This window comes from Carassius auratus, chromosome 13 (assembly GCF_003368295.1).
Source record: "Carassius auratus strain Wakin chromosome 13, ASM336829v1, whole genome shotgun sequence".
Lineage (NCBI taxonomy): Eukaryota > Metazoa > Chordata > Actinopteri > Cypriniformes > Cyprinidae > Carassius > Carassius auratus.
Window position 1 is genome coordinate 24,492,588 of NC_039255.1, and position 25,727 is coordinate 24,518,314.

The 25,727-nt window shown below is 40.8% G+C and overlaps 1 protein-coding gene across 1 annotated transcript in view; it reads right to left on the reverse strand.

Moving 5' to 3' along the window:
• The window catches only part of LOC113113078 (dystonin-like), a 154,391-nt gene that overhangs the window by 41,834 nt on the left and 86,830 nt on the right, over nt 1-25,727 (reverse strand). The window contains exons 39-62 of the mRNA XM_026279235.1: nt 24,336-24,424; nt 24,093-24,210; nt 19,038-23,501; nt 18,778-18,924; nt 18,361-18,576; nt 18,125-18,274; nt 17,746-17,979; nt 16,841-16,993; nt 16,004-16,201; nt 15,530-15,826; nt 14,459-15,007; nt 13,947-14,123; nt 13,015-13,138; nt 12,344-12,552; nt 11,909-12,226; nt 11,565-11,731; nt 11,235-11,391; nt 10,566-10,692; nt 10,384-10,440; nt 10,051-10,286; nt 9,689-9,818; nt 9,312-9,511; nt 7,700-8,195; nt 5,565-7,033 (exon numbers count right to left, since the gene is read on the reverse strand). Of these exons, the coding sequence (XP_026135020.1) occupies nt 5,565-7,033; nt 7,700-8,195; nt 9,312-9,511; nt 9,689-9,818; nt 10,051-10,286; nt 10,384-10,440; nt 10,566-10,692; nt 11,235-11,391; nt 11,565-11,731; nt 11,909-12,226; nt 12,344-12,552; nt 13,015-13,138; nt 13,947-14,123; nt 14,459-15,007; nt 15,530-15,826; nt 16,004-16,201; nt 16,841-16,993; nt 17,746-17,979; nt 18,125-18,274; nt 18,361-18,576; nt 18,778-18,924; nt 19,038-23,501; nt 24,093-24,210; nt 24,336-24,424 (10,482 nt within the window). The remainder of the gene's footprint in view (nt 1-5,564; nt 7,034-7,699; nt 8,196-9,311; nt 9,512-9,688; nt 9,819-10,050; nt 10,287-10,383; nt 10,441-10,565; nt 10,693-11,234; nt 11,392-11,564; nt 11,732-11,908; nt 12,227-12,343; nt 12,553-13,014; nt 13,139-13,946; nt 14,124-14,458; nt 15,008-15,529; nt 15,827-16,003; nt 16,202-16,840; nt 16,994-17,745; nt 17,980-18,124; nt 18,275-18,360; nt 18,577-18,777; nt 18,925-19,037; nt 23,502-24,092; nt 24,211-24,335; nt 24,425-25,727) is intronic.

Consider the following 25,727-nt stretch of genomic DNA (forward strand, 5'->3'; position numbering starts at 1 on the left):
CCCTCATTGCACAGCGTTCCGCTGCAGCTGCCATACTCGCTGAGGTTTGGGGGTGCAAAGGTCCGCCAGGAACGACGATACTGTGCCGGCTCCTTTTTCTCGCCCACTGGCCGTGGCTTACATAACATGGTGTCTGCACCCCGGATAATATCTCCATTAAGCTTCAAGCCATCGAACACCAGCCGCTCATCAAAGCGCACCGCCTCCCTGCTGCGGAGCTCAAAAGCACTGGAGGAGGCCAAGACGCCGTTCCCACAGAGTGCGCTTATGTCCAGGTTGCGATGGCTATATGGTAAAGTGCCGACTAAGTGCCTTGAGGCCAGGCTGCCTTTAGAGCCCGAGTCAATTTGCTCATTCAGACGCACTGTATCATAAATGGACCTCTGGGGAACATAACAGTCATCGATGTTGAGGTCCTCCTCCTCTCCTTTGCCTACACAAGAAGGGTTCTGCCGCAGACAGTCTGGTCTACTCAGTGGTTTGCCCATTATGACTTATAACAATGAGGTAAAGCTTTTCAGTGCAACAATCCAGACATGAAAACATAAAAGAAACTTAAAAAAAGCCAACACTTTACCCCAAAGACAACGTGAGAAAATAAATACAACAATATATAAAACTATAGACTTTTTTTGACTGTGTATTAATGTATACAATTTAAAATAAAAAAATTACAATACCACAAAAATACTATACATTTTTTTACGTTTATTTTATAGAGATGATGAAAATAAAGTTAATAGTTGTTTTTTCTGTTTGTTTGTTTTGTTATTTCTAATATACATCACTTCTTCCTCTTATACATCCTTTTCCAAAATGACAATCCTGCTGGTTTGCATTTCTCGCCATTGTCACAACTTGTCATTGTTGCTTGTTTCCTTAGTTCTTTATAACTCCATCACAGTCATCATCCAGTGCTTGGAATTTTAGAATTTCCTGAGAACTCCTGTACAGTTATCCACACAGAGGTATCCTGTATGCTGGCATATCCCGATACAAATCCTCAAATCTGGGAAAACAAAGCCATAAGCTCCAGGAGAAACAAAAAGCCGCTCCTGCTTCTCTTGCAGTCCAACCGGCAATGACAGACACCCTCCTGGCATAGGGCTCAAGGCCCCGCCCCCCTCACATTATTCAGGCAACATCTGCCACAGCTCCATTTGTGCGGGTGCATGCTGATTGGTAGACGCTTGACCCTCTTTTAATTCTCCCCTTCTGTCTCCGTGTCCCATTTGACTTAATTCTTAGTGTGCTTCTGCTCTGACAACAGCTCTCCTCCTCTTGTCAGGGGAAGGCAGAGAGAGAGAAAAAAGCAAAGCTACAAAATCGACCGGGACTATCTCTCAGATGACATCACACAAGGCAGAAATAGATATGCTTTCTGCTCTCTTGCCCTCTCCGTCCCTTGTTTCTCCTCCTCCCTGCCTGGTGTTTTGGAGCCTGAGAAGAGCCTGTAGTGTCTCATAATTACAGCGGAATGCTTAGGGAGGAACTAGATGGGGGTAATGAAACACCGTAACCTGTGCCAAGTGCATGACAGGTCTTTTTTCATGTCAAGTGGACAAAGTGGGAGAAGCAAAGGATTGAAGGGTAGACTAAATAAAGAATGCAGTTTTGTTTCTGGTACTTTTCAACTTTACTTGTCATATGTAATTCCTGTGGCTCAGTGGTAGACCATTGTGTTAACAGCACAGAAAGACATGCGTTCAACTCCCAGGGAACACACATACTGGTAAAAAAAAGAATGTATAGCCTGAATGCACCATAAGTTGCTTTGGATAAAAGTGTCTGCTAAATGTGTAAATGTAAATATAATCTCTGGATATGTTGTAGTGCCCTTCAAAGTGAAGTACACAGTACATGTGTTCAATCCTGTTAGGCCCTACATAGGGAACAAGAGTTTTTGTCAGTCATTGAGCACCAGCTCAGATTTTAGTTGAAGTTGGCAATTGTGCATAAGTAATGAGGCCATTATAATGTCATTATCATGTCCATTCACACTGCAGTTAGCATGAAATATTGCAAATGAAAAGCTGAAATTAGTGCTTGAAGGGAGTAGTGAACAGCACATGGGTGTCTGGGAATCAATGCACCGCCTCTGTGTTAGCAGAAAGAGGAAATCAGGAAGCTGGCAGAGGTGAAGAGGTCAAAGATGTGTGGGATTCGAAAAGAGATATTTTGTAATAATCCAGGCCGTGAATTAACAAGAGCAGAACATTAGTTTTCATAGTTCCAAGGTCCAAGATATCTAATGTCTCTGAGATGTGTTTACTGCTGCTGACGCCACAGAGATGTCTCATGAAGCAAATAAAAGGGATTTATCTTTCTATGAGGCGCTGTATTTTGATAAACCTGACCATTTGCTGTGCTTTACAGCTGCTTGATTTGGGGGCCTCATTTATAAAAATGAGCAGAATTTGTTTATGAATAATTATGAATGTAAAATGTGACACTTTACACAAGAATGATTTTACTAATAATTTGCACATAAGTTTGTGACCCTTGAAGTTCTGACCAAACATTTGTACGTGGCAAAAACTTTGATGCATGAAACCATTCATTTAAAACCAGACATGATAGGACAATGGCTGTCTGTGCACAGAAACAGGGCAGGGATGTTTCCCCGTCCAAAAAAAAAAACAAACAAAATCTCTCACCATTCACACGAACAATACCCACAGGCACTGAAATGCAAAACTATTATTTAGAAAATAACAAAGGTTAAATCTCTGAATATATTCCTCAAGGACTCAAAGGCTGAGATCCTTTGGGCCAAAAACGTTATCTCTCTCTAAACATCCAATGCAACATGATCGCTGTGAAATAACGACTTCATCATAATGCAACAATGTGCATAAGTTCTAGTGCTGTGCTCTCGGCCATTTGTATGGTGAGTCAGGCCGATGAGTCAGCTCAACACTGGGGGCTTCACAAAGGAGCCTTTCCCATCATCATCTATGGAATTACGTACAGCTATGATTCAAGAGCCAGAAATTCCCACAGGTTCGCAGGAGACATTAATGTCATGTCTAAGTAGAAGGAAGACTAAGAACACTAACAACCCTTCAATTTCCAAACAAGTCCTGTAAGTCAGCATGTTGTGAGTTGATTTACATTTTAGGTGTATTCACAAATGAATCCAGTGAATTGAAGAAACAACAAAAAAAATTGGTTAAACAAGAAACTTTATACATGTATATTCTTAAATGACAGAATCAGACTAAAAAAAAAAAAAATTCCTCAGAAATCCAGTCTTTGTGTTTCATGATCTGGAGTTTAATGGCCATATCAGTGAGGACAAAGCTGATTTTCCAGAAGCAGCTGATGTAGCAGTGATCACCCATCCAGACATTGAAAAGAACAGAAAGAATGGGGGAGACTGAACAACAAGGGGTCAAATGATCGACAAACAGCGGCAGCTGATGCTTTATCACAGTGCATGGATGTCCGTGTTTGATTCAGATGCATGTCCAAATATAGGTTAAGCTTCTTTTAGCTTCAAGCTTTTAAAGGCTTTCTGGACAATGTTTTATCACAGTTTAAGTCATGACAATGGTTTTAACCAGGGCAGATATTGTAAATATCACAATGTTGGGTTCAGCAGGTTCTCAGTGTTGTAATAATATACTATACGAATATTATCCATCCTAATATTTCCTTTGATTTCGCTTAAGTAGTACTTTTAATTAGACTATAACAAGAAAAGATAAAACAACTTCAAGTCTTTTGATTATAATAGGAAAACAACGAAGTGTTGCCATAACAAAAGAAAAGAAAGAACATTTCGCTCCAGTATTTGGGTGAATAAGCTACATTTCTGAGCATCTGAACAATCCAGAAATCCCTGTAATAGCATACTTTTCCAAATGATGTACCACTTGAAATATGGAGTCAAAATAAGTCTAAGAATCCAACTGACCAAGACAAAGCTGTCATTTTTGAGAGATGAATTCAACTTCTAAAAAAATATTGCTGGCTAAAAAAATATACAAGTTAAGCTCTATCATTTGCATCTGTGGCGCAAAAATAATTTCAATCCATCCTTCAGTTTGTAAAAACAAACCAAAATAACTACAGTCACAAACAGACATTGTTGCGCACTACATACTTCTGCTGTGAGCGTATAACTGTCAACAGATTTATATATATATATATATATATATATATATATATATATATATATATATATATATATATATATATATATATATATATATATATATATATGTAAATGGCAGCAAACTACTGACTGTGGTAATTTGATGCTAACACTAAAATTTCAATTTACTAAACACTGAACGTTCATTTAAATGCTTTGATAGAAACATAATAAATATGAATTAAATGCAACCAAAACTAAATTAAACACTCTAAAATAAAAAGGCTGAACAGATTAATATAGCATAATACATTTTCTAATATTTTCCACAAGAACAGAATATTTTCCTATACTATAACTAAATTCAGAAAAAACGAATTAGCTTGCAGCTAAAAATAAGAGAGCTTAAAAAGCCTATTTTTTGCAGTTGAATGTATAGGCCTGCTCGAGTGCTGACCAACAGGGCAAAGAGCAGAGGTCAGACCCCTCAGCCTTTCACTGGGCCACTACGATGCACAGCACCCAACTGGCCCCTGGCTGGCTCGCCACACATTCTCAACAATGCCCCATCAGCTGATGCTCTTTTGTTAGCACCAGATGCTCATACTGATCTGTCTACAGACAGGTCTAACATGTGACTAACAGATCAAACACATCCTGCTGTAAAATCGCTGAAATTTCAATAAACAGTTGCCCCTAAAACAGTCGCCCCCCTTTTTTGCATTTAAGTATGTATGTATTGCATTTAACTTACAATACATTTCTTTTCTTTTTTTTTTTGTAAAATGATTTAAATGTAAAATGTAGCACTTGATTTCACATTTTGTTGATAATAAAATGGCGTTCATAATTGTAAGATGAAGTGTAATTTCTGTGCTACTAGTTACCCATATGTAATTACAGTCTAGGCCCAACACACAGTAACAACACTGGCTCAACCAATGGTGTGCATTTGTCTGAACAATGCAACACTGAAGACAGTCAATATTTAGTATGTTGCTATAATATAGCTCGTTTACATTCTGTATTTTATGTTATTTTATGTTCATTAACAGGCATTTTCCCTCAAAAATAAAGATTTGGGTGCCACTAATGTTGTGTAAATCACACTTCACCTGTCCAAATAATTTTGGGGGCCACTGTAGAAACATATCTTATTCATATTAAAATGCAAAGCTAACATTTATTTCATGACCTTTAATGTGAGATTGTGTGAGACTACTTCATATTCACTAACTGTAGTGTTACTATTTTTAGTGAAGCCTTTTGAACCTGATGTCATCTGGGAATAAAGAAAATGTTCGTTTACAGTAAAGTTATCTAATTTTTTTCATTAAACATGAAATGGACAACTTGCACATTTCTTATTCACAGTCTATCAATCCTTTCAAATGTCAGTGACTGCTATGGATCTTGTAGAAGGGGAACAGAACAAGGTGAGATATGTAATGAATCTTAATTTTACCTTGAATGACTCCAGTTGTTGGTTAATGACTTCTGTTTCCAAGCCAACAGACCCTTGGGACTCCTCTTGTTTTTCGGCACTGCTCAGTTTGTGGCTAAACACCTGCGCCTTGCTGTAGAACTCCTCAAGATGACTGAGGGTCTCCTCAACCTGTTCTCTTCTACCAGTGGCTCGGTCCATCAGCTTTCCACACTGCTTGCCCAGGGTTTCCAAGTCTCTCTTCAGACCCAGGAGATCTGGAGAGGCCTCTGACTCCAGCATCTTTTTGCACCTGTCTCTGCCGTTGGCTGTGTTGGTCATCAGATCCTGAAGTCTAGCAACAAAGTCTTTGATAGTCCTTTGCTGATCCCGTAAGGTGTCAAGATCCCTGTCTACAGGAGCCATTCCATCGAACTCATCGTCCAGGTCTGTGAAGTTCGCAAACATTTCCCGAATGCTGTTCTGGAATTGTCCAATGCCCTGGAGTTTGTTCTCCAAGGTGGAGCATGCATCCTCTACCTTTTTGGTAATTGACATGTGGTCTTTTTCCAAGCTGTCTGCCTGAAGAAGAAGGTCTGTCACACCTTCCACCTCAGAGGCATCTACCACAAGACTTTTTGCAACATTTTTGAGATGCTCAACCTGGTTGTGGACAGCCTCTAAGCTGTTCTGCTGAGCCTTCATGTTGGTCAGGTTCTTATTGCTGTAGGCCTGGACACCCAAAGCTGAGTGAGAATCGAGCTGTTTTCTGGCAGCCTCCAGCTGCCCTTTGGCTTCTTTCTGTAAGTCGTTGAACTCTTTTAGCTTCTGTGAGATATTTTCTAATGATTCTCTTTTAAGCGTTAGATCTTCTGTCAGCTTATCGACTCTTTTACCAGTAGCTACCTTCTCCTCCCTAACCGAATCCCCATCTGAGGTGACTACCTCCAGGAGGCTGTCTGCAGCTGCATTCATCATCACAACTTGCCCTCTATGCTTCTCAACGTCTTTCTGGATGGCCTTCAACTGTGAGAGGGAGCCCTCGATCTCCACTGAGTTTGCGCTAAGCTTCACATTCTTCTCACTGTCTTCAACCTCTTGCAACCATGAGCTAAGCTTCTCATAGTGTTCTGTGTACTTCAGTGCCCTCTCCAAGGCCCCTTGAAACTTTTCTGCTTTCTCAGCATTACCTTTCTTCACATCATGCCAGCTGGACTTTAGAGCAGAGAGCTGTCCCTGAAGGGCCACCTTCTCTGCCCCCTCCGTGCTCTGGAGGAGAGCTTCTCCCTCTTTAATGATGGTGTTATAAGGTTCTTCATGCTCGCTAATAGCCTTTTGAGCTGCACTGTTCTCCTTGAGACTCTGTTTTAACTTCTCTGCATTAGCAGAGATGGGTTGTGGCGTACACTGCTCCTGCAGAGTCTGATTCAGCCAGGCTTGGAAGTCCTTCGATGTCTGATGGAACTGCTGGGAGCTGGCAAAGGCTGAGTTGAGCTGCTCAATCCGCTTTCCTGGTGGACACAAGGAAAGATATAAGAATGTTAGATAAGAAGTCACAACAGTTGTCACAATTATGTAATACTGTGTCCGAGCAGGGCATAACGTGACAAGTCTCCAGTGCCAAGCATTTTTCTGCAATGACTGAAAGCAAAAATGCAGTATGAAGAGCACAACCAATTGGAACTTGACTGATGTCCGCTATGAATCTACATAATGTGGAGTTTGTGGGGACACCCAGTGCTAAGCAACAGAAATAAAATCCAAGTATATCTGGTCGTAATTGGATAATGGATAATTGGATAATTGGACAGTGTTTGTTCTCTCTCTTTAGGATATACATTTTAAAGGTGAATAGGACTGGTTTCAACATTTTGGAAATATGCATGTAAAATCAAGCACAGGTGGAATCTGCAGATTTTTTTGCATATTCCACACTGATTTTGGGGAGGATTGGTGGAATCAATTTAATCTTACAGTGTATTCAACTTAGCTGAGGAACATTATCAAATTAGCTAAAATATTTGATAAATTAACATACACAGGTCAAAGGATGTATATGACTTTTATGAATAAAGGCCTTTCAAATTCTGGGTAGGTTTTGGCACAGTTCTATGTGTGCAAATAGAAAATCAGGATATTCTGTGATGTTGCAGACAGAAGCGGCTAAACTACAATACCTGCTTTGTCCTCAAGTTGTCTAAATGGTTTAGTGATGCTCTCAAGCTGTTTTGTCAAGTCTGCTCTGAGATACTCCTCAGTCACCATGGCAGAGAGCTCAGAGCAGACGGTTTCTGCCTCCTTCAGCCTCTTCTTCTCCTCTCGTAGCTGAGCCAGGATTGAATTAGTGGCTTCAATCTGCTTCTTGACTTCATCAGGTTGGGTGCTGAGGGCCTGCTGGTTATTAAGTTCAGTCTCCAGACAAGTGGCACTTTTACTGAGGCTTCGCAAGAGCTCCTGGAACTGAGTGGTCTTACCGACAGCCTGCTCAATGAGAGCATGTCTCTGAGACAGCTGACCTGTCAGGGCCTGCCATTTCTGGGAAACAGATGCCAGCTGTTCTTTAACCTGCTCTACGGCAGGATCCTGCTGCTCTGACGCACTAGCGATGGCTGTGGCCGCCTCGGTTAACTTCTCATACTGAGGCTTGCGGCTCTCGAACTCCTTGAGGAGAATCTAATCAAAGAATCAACATATGACATTAAGTAATAGGCATTAAGGGATAACTAATCTTCAGTTGCATAAGAGATAGTACAGCATGTCACTCCATCTTTGTAACATAATAAGATAGATGTCGTCACCATCCCAAACTTGTTTGAATTTCTTCCATGAAACAAGTGTTCACATGAAACAAGCAGAATATGTCATTTTAAAGGCTCCACAAACAGCAAAATAGCATGGTAACACTATAGTTTAAGGACCGATTCTCAATATTAACAAGGTGCTTATTAGCGTGAGTATTATTGGCATATTGGCTGTTTACTAGTACTTATAAAAGCACGTATTAATGCCTTGCTCTTCATGGCCAAATTCTACATCCCTTAATCCTACCCCATATCTAAACTTAACAACTACCTTATTAGCTATTAATGAGCAGTTTATTAACTGCAAGACTTCTCAAGACAGAAGACTGCTTTGATCGAGGATGCACTGAATTATGAATAACTATTTAAAAATCTCATCAAAGAAAAAACACAGTAAGAGTATTCTTCAAAATATCTTTTCTGTTCCCCAAAAGAAAGTCACACAGATTTGGAACAACATGAAGATGAGAAAAAGATCGCTCTATTGAATATGAAGGGTGTTTGGATATTGATCTTGCTGTATTATGTTTATTGCAGTATGTAAATAACACAGGACAGCTTAATATTTAAGACACGTTAACGCTATGAAGAAACATGCATGAATTTGAAAATAAAGCACAAGATGACCTTGAAGTTTAAGCATTATTAAGCGCAACAAGCCTATAAAAAAAAAAAAAACTAAAAAGACTGAGAAAAGCCCTCACTACTCTTGACCGGAGAACTTCTGTAGTTTTACTGTGCCTTAAGAATTTAAAGCTATTACATTTATATCTTCCTTTATTGTAGTTGTCCTATTGCTTGTAATTTGCATCTTTTTAAGGTTGGCACAAAACCAGCCTTAATATAAAACGTGCTGTTATTGTGAAATAAGATTACTCATTTTTTTTAAATAAATATGGAGTGAACTATTCGTCATATAATCTCTAATATTTGATCGTGTATGGCATTAATTCATTCACATGTATGTTTACAGTGTGACTGCCAGTACCTGGACTTGCTGCTTTTGTGTGTTGAGCATGTTTGGGTCCACAGACAGAGGTCCCAGGACGCCCATCATCAGCTCCTTCTCCTGCAGCCACTGTGAGAGCTGCGGCTGGGTCGTCTGGAAGAGCTCCAGCATGCGGGACGACTCCTCCAGGTGCTGCTTCCGGATCTCCACTGTGCCCCTGACCTCCTCCCATCCTGCATCTGTGTGTGGAGCAGAGTAGAGTACACATCACTTTATCACTCCCAGCTCCACTTTAGCTGAGCATTGATTCACAGCGTGTGGTGGACAGAAGATAAGTGTGTGAATCTGCACCTGGCCATCCACACAGATGAGCAGATAAAAGCAGATGGATGGTTTTGGACGTGATGCATGCATACCTGTCTGTGCCAGCATGTGCTTCCACTTTTCTGCCTCGGGTGAATCAGGGTGTTCCTCGATTAAACGGAGCAGATTCTCCCTGAGCTGCTGAAGCTGCACTTGCTTTTGTTTCATATTATCTTCAAACACCTGCAAGACAGACAGAATAATCAATGTTGATAGCTTAAAGAATGGTCTTACACTGACATACTGTCAAGGTTTCCATCTTCAATTTATTGGAAAGTTGACACAGAATGTGTGCACTTTCTTTAGACTTTCTGCAGTGATTGTTTAGGAAAATTTATTAAAGTACGTGGAAGTATGCTCCCAGAACGACCTGTTAACCACCTACAAATACTCCACAGTAATGCATTTCATGTACCTTCTGTTGCTCTATCTGTGATTTGACTGTGTCTTTCCCAGAAGGATGGTTACTCAATGATGTTGCCGTTTTCTTTGTGTCTTCCATCCACTGACGTAAAGACTCAGCTTGTTCATGGACGTCTTGAACTCTCTTTAACAAAGCGCCGAGCTCAGAGGACCTGGCCTTCAGGAGTTCCCCCAGATGTTCATAACTGTTGTTAACGTAGGACATGTTCTGCTGTACCAGCATCAGCTCTAATGGCAAATAAAGTATATGCGTATTGTTTTACAAAAATTTGCTATTGGTCACATCTAGAAATTAAAACAATGCATCACTAGTATGAACTTTCACCTTGGTTTGTGAGATAGGAATGGCTGTCTGTACCAGAACCATTATTGATAGCTGATCCTAAAGAGAGAGAGAGAGAGAGAGAGAGAGAGAGAGAAAACATTCCATCTGTTAGCTTTCACGCTAGGTGGAATTAATGAGCGATCATGTAGAATGTGTAGTCTTAAAATATTCCTGGGAAATACCTGAGTTGTGACGTATCTTGGCTTTGGCCGGTGATGTCAAAACACTGATTAGGCTACACAGAGCAGATCCTTTGCTATTTATATCCTGGACTGCAGGAGCTTTGGAGGTCCAATCGTCCAATAAGCCCTGCAGACAACATAAAAAGACCAGAAAATGTAATTTAGGAATTGTCATAATTTTCTATTGTCATTTGGAACATGAAACACAGTCTTGAATAGTGAGCAGTGAAAGGAGAAAGGAATATTTGAAGAAAGGAATGCGTGCAAATCCGTGATCCCCTGTTTTTCTTCTCCTTATATGGGGGATTCTTCAAATAAACATGTCAGTTCCTTAAGAGGAAAAAGATTTAGAAATCCTTCATCTTTCCTTATTTTGAGTCTTTAATCAAGTCTAACCAGTGCTGATCACTGTGACAGAATGTTTGCTAGAATGATTCTGTTTTGGGGTTCTTTCCCACACAAACAGTTCTTCTATTATAAATGTCACAAAAAGTACTAAAATGCAATACTTTTTTCTTTTTTATCAAACATGTTGCAATGCTACAAATTGATAAATAGGTTTAAAATTGTTAAAAGTGCTGAAGAATCAGCCTTCCTCAGAGAGAAGTGAGTCTTCTTCTGTCATTGACATCATGGTTCTGAAGGTGAAAGGTTGGCTCCATCACTCACGTGGACTCTCTGCAGGTCTGTTCCCAGGCTCTGTTCACTGCAGTTGGGCTGAAGCTCTGGCACTTGCTCTTTTGTCTCCTCCAGCCATTTCATTACCAGCCCTGCGGCAGCTCTGAACTCCTGCAGCTGCTTCTGACAGGACGAAACCTCCTCTTTCCTGCAATACACAACACATATTCATATAGAGTTTTATTAAATAGCTGGCAAAAACATAATTAATATCACATTTCTTCACATCTATCACATTCTATCACAATTTGAGGCATAGTCTGTGTTTTTAATCTGAGTATTGTTTTTTAATGCTAAGTGCTGTTATTAATAATCACTTACTTCTCAGTAATTGTGTCTTTAAAAGCATTGAAGCTGTCAGAGATGTTCTGCATCTTGCTCTGGAGGAGAGCAGTGCTTCCTTCTGGACCCAGCTTGCTGAGCTCCTCGGTCAGTTTCTGGAGCGTTCCCATGTCCTTTGAGTGCTCGGCTAACTCTGCATTTGTGTCCTACAAATAAAGATTTGATTCAAACTTCAGAATGTGAAACAGATAAACAGAAGAAACAGATAACTGATCTCTGTCCATTCCGTTTTTTAGATGTTGACCTCAAGGCTACGTGACATGAACCAAAGACATAAAACATCAAATATGAAGTTGACTGGGTTTGGAGAGTGAGCAGCACACCTGGAGGAGCTGGGAGAGCTCAGTGATGTTCTTCCCTGGCCCGTCTGACTCTGACAGAGTCTGGGAGCTCTTCAGCACAAACTGCTGCACCTTCTCGGATGTCTTCTCAAACTGCTCCACCTTGTCTCGGAGCTCCTCCATCTGAGCCACCTTCTGCTTGTGTCGCTCAGAGGCGTCAGTAAACCGCTGTGACAAGCCCTCCATCTTCGTCTGGAGGAGGACGCCAGCGGCCGGCTCCGCACCCTCCACAAACTTCTTCACCTTTGCCTTCATGGCCAAGATGCTGCTCTGCCTGCTGGACATGTCCTGCTCCAGGGCCTGAGAGAAATGGACATGACCTTTTTTGTTCAAAGGAAATATATATATCTATATACTATATACACAGTTTTGTCTGGTATGCTTGTGCTATGTGATGACAGGTCAAAGGTCACATACTGCCTCCTTGCTAAGTGCATCTGCAACAGAGCTGGAGTCCAGCAGCACTTTGGGCGTCTCCTTCACGCTCTCTTCCACCTTCTCCATCCAGGACATCATCTCATCCAGGCCGTCCTGCACACTCAGGGAGCGCGTCAGAGTCACCTGCAGCTTCTCGTTGCGGTCACTCACTGATTTCGACAGGTTCTCATATCTCTCTGTGATGTCATCTACAAACAGAAACTTGTTTAAGTTTTCTTCCCAAACTCGCAGTGTGTGTTTCACACCGTGAGCTTGAGCTTCGCATCGTGAGAGTATTCAGACTGTACGAATCTGAGCAGCATATTTCTTTACAAAGACAACTAGAAATTAGTTTTTAGAAGAATTGCTTTTTTATGAAATCATATTTATTCTTGTCCATCAAAAGTGTGTTGTCACTTTAATTGTGCAGCACATCAAAAACAGCATCTGTTCTGAAAGCATGGCTTCACTGCTGCTCAGTGATACTCCTGCTCCCGGTGTGTGTGTGTGTCATTTCTTAACATGCATGCCAAAATAATATATTGCCACTTAAGCTTGTGGTGTGAAACCGGCCTTATACTGTGTTTAATTTATAATATATTTTTTTCCTAATATATGAATATTTTTTCAGAAGTCACATGCATGTTTTGGTGAGACTGAACTGGACTCACCCACTGTCTCCTGAATCTCTTCTGGATGGGACAGCAGGTCTCCCTCTGCGCTGATTAAAGCATCCGCTGTTTTTCTCAGCGAATCCACCGCAGCCTGACGGGACGATGTTTGCCCTTGAAGACTCTGGAACAGATCAATGCTTATTACCATTCACTAATAGAAGTGCAGACTCATTTTCTTAAAAGCACAACATCAGTGGTGTGTGATATATATCCATCTCAATACGCCATACGCCACAGTGACATTAAAAAGGCTGAGATGTTTAGCATAAGGACATAGATACGTACAAGGTCAGAAGACAGTGGTACTATACATCTCTAGACAACAGTAATGCAGCATGAATACATTTCCTCTGTTTGCATTTGATCTGTCTGCTGCTCAGATGAATCTGCTCTGAGTGCATCATGGGAGAAGTAATCTATTTAAGTGCGATTAGCATTGTCTGCTTCTGTATCCACTTTTGCAAGAGCAACTAGCTATAATACCCCACAAGCAAATTAAATCTGAGCTAGTGTCAGTTATCTGTGCTGTGGCACGCTTTATGGGCACGCTTTTTTTCTCATTTGTAATTTTTGTATTTGAAATGGAATTGTAAAAACATCAGAATAAACATTAAGGTCCTTCAACGCTGTCTTCAACAGACTACATTTTTTTAAGTGAAAATAATACTTTCATAGCTAGTTCAGCTTTTTTATGGTGAAATTAAATGGACTGTATATATAAATGTATGTGTGTATATATATATATATATATATATATATATATATATATATATATATATTGGGGGGGGGGGGTTGTTAACTTTTGCAGTGAGACTTTATGCTACCATTAGTTTCAGATGCATGTAGTGCCATTGTAATATATTATTATAATCTCTGCAGACCTGTGCTGTTGGACACATGAACTGAATATAATGCTGTAGTGCTCTTGCCTTGGTCTCCTCCAGCTGTCTCTGTAGGGTCTGGGGGTCTCCAGCGATGGGCTCGGACTGCTGTCTTCTGGACTCTTCCTCAGAGACATTCAGCCACTTCACCAGAGCACCACTGGCGTCTTCATACTTCTTGTACTTGTCCACCACGTCTTTCAGGTTATTTCCAAGCTGATTACACTGAAACGCGTCAGAAAGATGCTTTTTTAGTTCATCATATCAAACTAAATAAAAGACCTGCTGAATACTGGTTGAATGGTTGCTGAATTAAGAGGCAAATGCTGCCATCTATTGGTTGCAATCATAAATGTCTTCATTTCCCATCCAGAAAAATGATTCTAAAAAATCTTGATTGTGGAGAATGCAATTATACTGTTCCCGGAAATAGGCTTTAAATTTTTTTAAAAGCAAAACTGAATTTCTTATTTCTTTTTTTTTTTACATTTAGCCGTGACCTCTAGGATATCAAAAAATCTGACACTGATTCTACATAAAGACCAAAAAATAAAATTCACCTGCATATGCAAGGATTTGTAGTGACTGGCGGCAGAATCCAGCCTTTCTTTCACAGCAGCACATGTCCCGGACATATCAACCTCTGGCAGACCACCAGCTCCCCCAGATTCACTCCAGTCGCAGGCCTTCGCTGCGTCCAGCACCTTCTGACCGGAGATGGTTATGAAGCGCAGGTCTCCTTTATGAGAGATGACGTCTTCAGAGAAGCTCTTCTGTCTCTGTAGATTGTTACTCAGAGTGTCCAGAGCAGCAGCGGGCGCACCGAGCTCCCCCATCTCCCCTTGGGCCTGCTGTAGCCACGTCTCAAACTCCTCACAGTCCCCCTTGAACTTCTGAAGCTCCTCCTGGACAGTCTGGACCTGCTTCATCTGCTGCTCGGCCTGCGTGAGAGAGGCCTTGTAGCGACCCTCCAGCTCTCTAATGTCCCTCTGTAACTTGTCTTTCTCAGCGGGTGACAGGACCTGCGCCTGTTTGTCGAGTAACGCCTGTGCCGACTGTGTGGTGATGATCAGATCCTGCTGCTGGGACAAGATCTCCTGGTGGTGGGCCTGTGGAGACGGGGAATCGAGAGCTTAGTAAGTCACTCTAATTTAATGCAGTTTCATTTCCTTGAAATCTTCAAATCTGAATATTTCTAGGCTGTTAACAATTCAGTACTTAATGAAATATTCTGGGTCTACAGATCATGAATGTACCAATATAAATAAATGATCTTATGGTGAATATAATGCTCAGCCCTTGTTTTTGAAACATTTTCTTTAAATGTAGTTTGAGTGAGGAACGGAGCTTCAGACAGACCACACAGGACAGCTTTCAAACATGTTTCATGAAGGAAAATGTCAGGATATCTGTCCGTGAACTGAATCTAAGTAGAATGTGGCTCATGCAGCAAGAAGGTAAAAGTCTAAAGTCGTTCTTAGTTAATGTTTGAATGTCCAAGTCAAAGTCCAGACCTTAACCCAATTCAAATGTTCTGGAAGGACCTGAATATGTCTTGGGTCATATTTTTTTGCAGGAATATAGAAAGTTCACAAACGTTCAAGCACCAATGTATAAACTCAAGTACTTACTTTAACCCTGTTAAACTGCTGGTCCAGGTCCAGGTCCAGGTCCAGGTTTTTCCCGTCTTGTTTTTCGCCAGTACACAGACTTGTGTTGTCTGTAGTATCTAATGCATTTCCATTAGGGTCATCTTCTTCTCCAATTATTCTCTTCATTGATGTGTTCTCAGGCATGTTTCCATTCTGTTTAACCATCTGGTCCTTTTGTATTCCACCCATTTCCTTCTCTTTCCCAACGTTAGAGATCCAGTCCAGAAGACCCTCGATCTTAGTTTTGCTCTCTTCAAGTTGTTCAACAGCTGCTACCTGTTTTGTTGCACACAGAAGGAAAAACAGCTTTGGTTTAGATAGAAAGATACATTTGAGAGCCATCACAAACCAAATGCAACAGAGAAAGTGACTTAATTCAATCTGTTGCGATCTTTTGGGTGAACAGTGTTTGGGAAGTGTTTTCCCCTCTAACCGTCTCTGTCTCCTGCTTACCTTCTCTAGATCTTTCCTGGACTCTTCTGCCCTCTGGTTAAGCATGTTCACTTTGCTCTTCAGTTCCTCCAGTTTGTTCTCAAGAGCCGATATCTGCTCTGGGGTGAGTTTGCTACGATTCTCCTCCAGAAACTTCTTTGTGCTTGTGATGACTTCATTGAGAGCACTGGCATGAGCCTGCAGGTCTTTCTGTAGAGCCTGAGAGACCAACACACACACACACACACACACACACACACACACACACATAACTAATTGTAACAGGCGTTACTGTGATTTTATCACAGGTTAATGGGGTGTATCCAGGCATGTCAATCACAGTGAAACCACTCTAACATGCAGACATGAGTGGCTAATCAATTATGTGGAATAACATGAAAAATACAAAATTATTGAATCAACAATTGCATATATGGTTTATTATAGAAATAAACAACGACTCCAGAAAAGAATGTAGTTCGTTATGTTAAATATAGGGATACAACAGAAACAGTTTGTCACAACATTGCTATGCAGCTGGCGTGGTTTTAGCATGTTGCCTGCTTATGTTATGTTGCTTGAGTAATCAAGATGGTTTCTAGGGTGTTGCTATAGGTTGATTTGTATGGTTCCATGGCTACGTGTTTACTAAGAGTTGCTAGAGTATTGTTAGGGTGTTGTGGGTGTTTATATTCAATAATTGCCCATATGGAGGTATTTTTCATGGTTGTTCCAGAAATGTGTGGGATGAGTTATACGTCGATGTCTTGAGCAAAAGATGAAGCAGCAGCACAGGTCATAACTTTAGTGATGCCTATTCTATGTACAAGCATCGTAGAAGATGTTCCCAGGTTGTACCTGATGCTCTTGTTGGTACTGCTGGAGCTCTCCCACAGTCTTTGCGCTGGCAGCCTGCTGCTGGTGGCCAATGAGGCGGTTTTCTGTCTGTGTCAGGTCATCAAACAGCTCCTGAAGCTTTTCTGAAAACTCCCTCTGCTTCTCCACAACCGCCTACCACATAAAGACTCGGTTAGGAAAGAAACCTCTTCCACAGAGCTAAAGCAGCATCGAACGAAATGAGTAGTGACTGAGTATGCTGTAAACATGCCAGCCATTCAAAGGGGTTTTGGCAACAGTAAAGAAAGGTGGGTTAGTGCTGCTTTTACTGTTCACATAGAATACAACACTGGTCCTTTGGTAGTAAAAGTTGAATAGGTTCAGGCAGCCTGAAAAATGCAAAAATGAAGAAGAAGGTTAGCTGGGGGCAGTGAACAAGCCATGGCTCTTCTGTGTTGTAAATAGAAAAAAGTCATGTGATTAAACTCAGCAAAAACACACACACACACACACACACACACACAAATAATACATTCATGAATAGTCAATTCTGACTTAAAAATACAATTAAAACTAATAATGAAACTTTATAGAGAGCCTATGAAGTTTTTGGGGGGTTTGTAGTATATACCAGCTTTGAGGAGTAAATTTGCACTACATGCTAGTGTACGAAAAATAACTAATAAAATAGTGATTACCCATGGTCATATCCACATTTTGCAGCCATTAGTAGCAAGATATTGTCTGTGCCTTAAACAAAATGCTACTTCAAGGGGTCTTTTATGATACCTCTTTAGTGGAAATCCATTTTCCAACACTTCATATAAAAATACACCACACATCAAAGCAACAACATATCTTCATGCATTTTCATGTGATTAGGTACAGGTCAGTGGTCAGTGTGATTTCTTCGATCGCTCTCAGACCTTCTGCTGGGTCTCCTCCTCACAGATCTCCAGTTGGACCTCTAGAGTTTGTCTTTGAGTGAAGACTCTGTCCATGAGCTCTTTGTATGATCTCTGGGATGCACTGAGAGCCCTTAGAAGGTATCTGCTATGAGTCGGACTCAGGAACTGAGCATGCTCAGAAATGAAGCTTTGGATATCAAAAGCAGTGTCTTCAAGGAGCTGTCGGGTTCCTGATAAGTCTTTCTCTATATCCTGGATCATGAACAATTATAAAAACTAAGTAAAACTCACCAGACTTCATTTGATGTGGTAGATAAACAGTACACTGTAAACTGTGTAAACCTTGTATTTGAGGCAACTTTATCAATATTTTCCAATAGTGTACAATACAACTTACCTTATTTTGCTGAACCTTGTTCCTAATTCTTTCTATGTTATCAGCATCCATGATATCAAGCTTAGACACCATCTCAGAACTGTCTTGTATACAAGCTGAGACCTTATCAAGACAGCTTAGCAAATCTTGATGTGAGGTTTCCAAATGGATCTGTAACCCATATTTTAACAATTATGAGAATATAATTTTCATCATTTTCTTTTTCTCTTGCTTTCTTTTCATGCGTCTTTACTAACCCTCACTGTGTCAATGGCTAGTAGAATAGCATTACTTCGCTCAGATGACAAGTGGCAAACATCTGTGAAACCATTCTGTACATCTACATAGACTGCTGCCAAATCTTGGTGGCTTTGCACGGGAATGAGCTCATTGGTGGAATTCAGTAGTTGCTCTGCTACGCTCAAATCTGGTGTAAGCAAGACAGAGAGGGCAGCAATCTGTGCTTCCAGAGACTAGAAACAGAGTGGGGGGGGGGTAGTTGGGAGAAAAAGGAAGGAATTGTGAAGAAGAGCGACAGAGTAAAGGGACAAGCAATAGACACTTCTGCACAGATAACCATGCAGACAGAAAGCAACTGGAATATTGCGGGTCTGCAGGTTAAAATACTTTCTGTCAAGTTAAAAGAGAGACTTTATATTTTATAAGTGACAAACCTTAACTTCCTCTAACTGACTATGCAACCCCTCAATGTCTTCTGCTAATGGACCTTTCATCTGCAAGTCACTTCTCATATCTTCAAGAGTAGCGCAATGATCCTGAAGCCTCCCAACACATTCCGAGTAATTCTGGGTGGAATATCTCTGCAAGAAGTACACCATTATACTTACACCTTTCTCCAAAACATGCATGTGGATCACGTGGAGTTGATAATACTTTGCAAATCACAGCTCGGCTGAGTAGTATCAATACTCACTCTCGGTTTGACTCTGTCTGTTTGCTTTATGTTTGGATCCTCTTCCATGGAGACCTGGTGGATAGAGCCGGTTGGCTGGAAGGCATCTTCTGCAACAGCATCATCTGTGGTTGGAACAGCATTGCTTTTAGCTTCCATGCTTTCATCTCTCAGAGCAGTGCACTCCAAAAAACTGCTAAGCTTTCCATCCACTTCCTTGAGTATTTCTTGCTCTCTGCTTGTGGAGATCCTCTGAATCATCTCCAGCAGATCAGTCTGATGCTTTGGTTCATCATTGCTCTCGTCAGATGGCCAGTTCTGAGATTCTCTTTGTCCTTCATGTTTTTTCAAATCCAAGAGGATATCTGGGTCATCACCCCTTTCATTTGAGTTGGGATGATTGGTCGGTGAGATTGCAGAGTGGTGCTGAATTATTTCCATAATGCTATCGATGGCTTGGCATTTTTGTTTTTGAGTCTCGTCCATACTTGCTCCATCCATCTTCATTTGGATTAACAAATTTAAAAAAGACTTTAAATCACCGCTTCCCATTGACTTCAGTATACTTTCATCTTCAGCCAATGCCATATGAGGTAAATGGCGGTCATACTGATGTACACCTTCAGCAACTACTGTATCTCCAGCTTGAGACTGGTTGGAGATGTCTGCTCTTTGTTTGCTATTCTGATCAACCATCATTTTAACGGAAAGACTTTGGTGGGCAGACTTCAATTTGTTGGATTTTGCGAATATATCCTCTGAAGAATGACCCAAGGATGACTCTAGCATTTCCACCACAACTTTTACTTGTTTATCATTGTGACATGTAAGGTCTGATTCAGATGACCTGGCTAACTCATCTTTTATAGTGGCATTTGGGGCCACATTATTACAAAATATGCCTTGCTCATTTGGGTTCAGTATGTTATGATTACCTCCACTTGAATCAACTTGACTAGAATTGGTAAGAATTTCCGGTGGCAACTGCTTGGAATTTTCTGTCAATCCAGCTAAATCTATCAAACTGAGCTGACATGTGTCCTCGGATCCTTTGAAACCCACAGAGTCTTCAATCTCATCATTCTCTAATACCTTACAATCAATAATGCTTTCTGTACAGACCACTATGGGCTCATGTTTTGTTTTTGGTGCATTTCTGATGTCCTCATACTTAACAATCTCTAGTGCTCTATTCTCTGAACTAAACGCACCTGAATCCTCATCAGAATGCTCATGATCTAGGTCCTCACTTACATTTTTGGCATATTCAACTTTATTCTCATTTGATATATTCTGAGCTAATGTGGACTGATCATCAGTACTTAAATCCAGCTCTGCTGCAGTCTCCACTGGTGACTTGGCACTTGCACAACATAAAGATGTGGTGGACTGAGCTTCTGCAAGTGTTATAACTATTCCAACATCCTCCACCATTGGTAGCGAAGTACTCAAGCTCTCAGAGAGGCCTTTGTCAAAATATGCATTTGTTGTTTCAGACTCCACTTTGGACCTGTTGACTTCCTGTTCAGGATTAAGTACACGCTCTGATTTCCTTTCACTTGGAGAGGAACATGATATTCCAGAGTCACTCTGTACAGGGCTAATAACCTGACTCGCTGTAGTCTCAAGATATGCCATCTGCCTGATACATGGTGAAGGACTTACAGTTTCACAAGAAACATCAACAAGAAAAGTGTCTACGCTGTTATTTGGCCTTTTAATCTCATTCCCTTCCAAAGTGAAACTTCCTTTTCTGTCATCTGTTGTGTCTATCTCATTTATAGGATCCATAGTCTTGAAATAACCACATTGTACATCACAATCCTCCCCTATTCCAGTCTCAGAAACTTTATCAAACATATCGTCTTTTGCTGAAATTACTTTAGACGGCATGCCACAAATGGTGGGTAACAGAAGATCCTGACTACATGCTTTGTGGGTAGATACCCATGTGGCTTCATCTGATCTCAAGTTTATTTGCTCTTTTTTTGCTAAATCAGGCACCATGATGTCTTCTTCCCTTTCATTCTGCTGTGAATGTAGCATTCTCTCAGCCTCTTCATCCTCCAACATCCCAGACTGGTGGGCATCATATACACTGAGCACACACTTTCCCTCTGGATCAATGATGGCCTTCCTGATTGCCTCTGAAGAGAGAACGCTTCTGCTGGTATCATCAGTAATCAGACCCGTCTCTAAAGCGTCACAAACGCTAATGGTACTTCCAACTGCTGAATCATAGAGACCACCAAAAAGGTTCTGCTTTTCCATGATCTTTAGTGCTACTTTACTTGAGATGCAACCTTTACTAACCGAAGTGTTCAGAGCTGACAAAGCAGCATTTTCGCTCTCTTTCAAACCATCCTCTTGAAGCTCTTCTAAGAGAGTCTCTTCGTCAATAAGGCCTTTATCGAGATGGTTTCCAGAGGTAACATCTAAAACCCCACCTTCCTCCACTTGTGCCCTAAGAAGATGGATGGCATAATCTCTCTCAAGTCTGTCATCCCACACAACTTCTGTATGTGGAAATTCAGAGGGCATTTCTGTATAGCTGGTTGTATCACTGGACTGTAGTGGTGAGTGTTTTGAATATATTTCCTGGTCTTTACTGGCATCATGACATTCAGGGTTTGCTACCCTAGAGGCAGTGGCTGCTACAGAAAAGGCTTTTTGTGGTAACTGCATTGCATCCGATGACTGAGGGGAAGCTAGGTCACTTATTTCTGACTGGCACTTGTCTATGTTTGAGCATGTAGAATTCTTAGGCAGATTGTTAGTTTCAATTACAGTCATCTGTTCAACACTGTCTAGGAAAATATCACATTTATGATCTGTTTCTACAGCATTTACAACAGATTCAGAGGGTAGAGTAGGTTTTAGGCAATTCTGTAATGCATTTGAATTCACAACTTCATGCTCTTCTTCTGTTGTGCTTTCCAAAGGTTCACATATTTGCAATTCTCCCAAAGCACCATCATCAGAATTCATACAAGCGTTGTCATCGTCAGGATTTAGTAGAGACTCTGAAACATTCATATAAAGCCTGCTAATCTCATCAACATGTTCAGATGTTTCAAAGAGTAATTTAGCCATTTTATTTAATTGCCAATCAAAGATCAACAGCCTTTGGCCTGACTCTGGATCCATATAGCTATTCATTATGAGGTAGGAAATAAATAACTGTTTGGCCTCAGAGGGAGATGGTGCATCTGAGGTGTTTTCATCACTGATTTCTTCACTGGATGAACAAGATCCATCGATTTGAAGCTCCTTCATTACCAGCCAGGATGAAAACCTGTTATTCAGTTCATGTATATCAGGGAACACATCTGGGATTTCTATCGTCTTCAACAACTCTTTTGTAAATGTCTCAATTAAGTTGTCCTCCCCAGCAGAATCAATGTCAACTACCTCAGAGGTTTCAGGTATATATAAGGCTGTTATTTTGTGCCGGTTATGTAGCAGCTCTGACGCTAGTTTGTCTGTGATTATGTTTTGCTGAAGAGAGGTGGAGAAAGAGAGAATTTCACCAGCGTTAGGCCAAAGGAGACCCATGAAGGCCTTCTGTCTCTCCAGAACTAACAACGCACTGCTGGAGCTTATTAAGTCACACTGGACGGCCTCATCGACTGTAAGTCTCGCCCCGCTGCAAGGATTAACAATGCCACCATTTTGGGCCTGATGGCTCAGTATCTCACTCGCAGTGTCCCGATCAATCAGACCCTCGGATAAGGCCTCCTCAACAGTTAGCTTTCGGCCAGTTTGGGGGTCAGCTATGCCTCCTGCAAACAACTGGGTGCTCAGCAACCGAAACATGGTCTCTCTATCAATGACGCCCTCGTGCATGGCTTTCATAATGGTGATCTCCCTTCCAGATGTCAGGGATATAGTTCCATCTTTTCCACATTTCACTGGAAGCAGGCGAAGTCCTGTTGGCTCGTGTATCATGCTTCTCTGCACAAGCTGACTAAGTGTGACTTTTTCTGCAGTGTTGGGGTCAATTAAGCTCTTCCATGTGTCCTTTCTCTCCAATATCTGGATAAAGAGGGACTGAGGTATCAGACCAAGTTGAAAAGCCGCTTCCAGATGTAAAATATCATCAGTGTATGACAGTCTTAACCCTCCAGTCGCTAGCTGGATTTCAATGATCTTTATAGCTGTTTGCTCAAATATAGCCCCCTTTTCCAGCGCTGCCATAACCGGCAAGGGTTCTAAAGCAAACCGAAGATCCTGAAGACATTTTTTAGCTTCACTCAACTCTTGCAGTTGCTTGCACATTGCATCATCCACAAGTTTGTGCTTGAATGCTTCCTCTAATTCCATATGCAAGTGCTGTTCAGGCCAAATGAGTCCAGTGGTTATAAGCTGTGCCTCTAGAAGAGCAAGTCCTGTGTTCTGGTCGATGAAGCCATTGTTCACAGAGTAACACACAGACATGACAGCTCCACTTTCAACATCCAGAATCCCTTGTATGACCTGCAGTGCCTGGAGAGAGAGGAAAGAAATCAAGATGTTTCTAAATGTACGTTCAAACATGATCACTAGATAAATTTTCAGACTTGGTTATAAATGAGATCAAACATACTCACCCGGTCTATGGATTGTACAAGCTCAGAGCAAGCCATCAGCAAGAGAAATGGGACACAATAAAAGCTTACATGCATCTGTGAACACAAATCTTAGTACTGTGTAGAACGACACAGTTAGAGAAAACACGCTGAGCATTATGTTATTATGTGCAGTGTGCTGAACCCCATGAAGACAGAAAGAGTGTCCTCTGGGATTGCTGTGAAGAAAGAGTGAAAGTGGCTGACATGCAATCTACGTTTACAGCATACTCAGTTTACCATGAAGTTTTCAATTACACACATTCTTGATGGAGTCTTTCTCCATCTTTGCAGTGGTGGCATTGAAGGGTTAAAGAGGCTTTTGGAAACTGTCTTACCATGCTTTATATTTAATTCTGTCCAAACAAAGGTTAGTCATGCCGTTGGAGAGAGTGTTTACTCTTCACACACAACAACCTCCATATATAACCAGCATTTGGTTAGCAGTGGCAGAATATCTTTATCTCACCTGATCGGCCGAGGAAGCTGAGGAAGCTGTATCTGCACACTGCTGAGAGAGCTCGCTGTAGGCCTGATGAAGAGAATTCAGCTGGTCTTTTGCTTCTTGCTTTTCTTCTTCAGTCATTCTGATGAAAGAAAACATTTCACAAAGATTTTCACAACAACACAGACAAGCACATGCAAATAAGCAATGCTATTAGAGCTGCAATTCATCATCAGTGAATTCGTTCCCTTCCGTTGACTGACATACTTGTCACTGTGTTTGGTTAGCATCAGCTGGGTAGTTCTCAATGCTTCGCCAATTTGTTCCTTTTTTGTCACCATCTCCTCCAGTGTCATCTATAATAGAAAACAGGAGCTTCACAACACAGTTATGTTAAGATAACCTCAACAGTACTTTAAAGACCATTTCATCCAGCATCTACTGTAGGTCATTTAACCATCTGAAATCACATAAATGTTTACTGAACCATTAGTCAAACAATTTGCCAAAAATGTGGGGCCATGATACTATTGAACATTTGAAAACAAATTCCATGATTTGATCTTTATATATTTGTTGGGGTCCAAAGGTCTGAGACTTAAACTAAAGCAGTGAAGAATTTAAAGTTTAAACAAGAAGATATTGTGATTTCCATCTATACAGCCATCCATTTTCCAAATGGCTTATACGCTGTATTCCCAAAAAGTGTTAATGGTAGTGGAAATTTCTGCGGGTGATTTACTGACAATGCGCAAATAAAAGAACACAGACCCAGCCAGATAATTTCCACAATGACTAACACAATCTACCAAGAGTATAGCGCAAATTAGCTATAAATGTCTGCTTTTAGACATGCTTCTTTTTTTTTTTTTTAAGGGAAACTCCTACAAATTAGTGGTGGAAATTATGATTCTTTCAAGAGATTCGTTCATTTTCAGTTCGTTCACCAAAATGATTCGTTCAGATTCATTCACTGATACGTTCAGTGACCATTTCTTCGTATAACACAAAATATGCCAGCAGGTGGTGTAAAAGAGTGTCATATGTTATGTCTTAAGTCAACGAATGTATTCACTTGCTACAAAAACTGATTTGGCTTTATTAAAATGTGTGCATAATCACATTCAATATATAAAGTCTATTCAAGTTGTTCAGATGAACAAAGCACAAGGTTTTCTTGCATAATTCGTATTTTAATTGTTTGGTCAGACAGTTCATATATTAGCCTATATATTCACATTCATAAATCGAGGATTAAAAGTGGAACTATGTTCTGTATGATAAATATGAAAACAAGCGTATGTGCACAGTACCAATAACTGCACTTTACATTTTGCGCTACTGACAGGCTAAATGGCCAACTGACCTGGTTAACTCTCATTAACTTTGTTCATGAACGAGATAAGCTATGTCACGAACGACATGCATCCGTTCATTCAACTGGTTCACGAATTACATGTGTACCAGTTCAGTCGATTCATTCACAAACGAGATGTACTAAATCATTCAACTCATTCACGAACCACATGGCTATCTCTTATTCATTTCATTTATTCTCTGTGTCTTTGGATTGTGGGAGAACCCAGACACAAGGACAACATGCAAACTCCACACAGAAAGGCTTTCTGACCCAGCCAGGACTTAAACCAGGGACCTTCT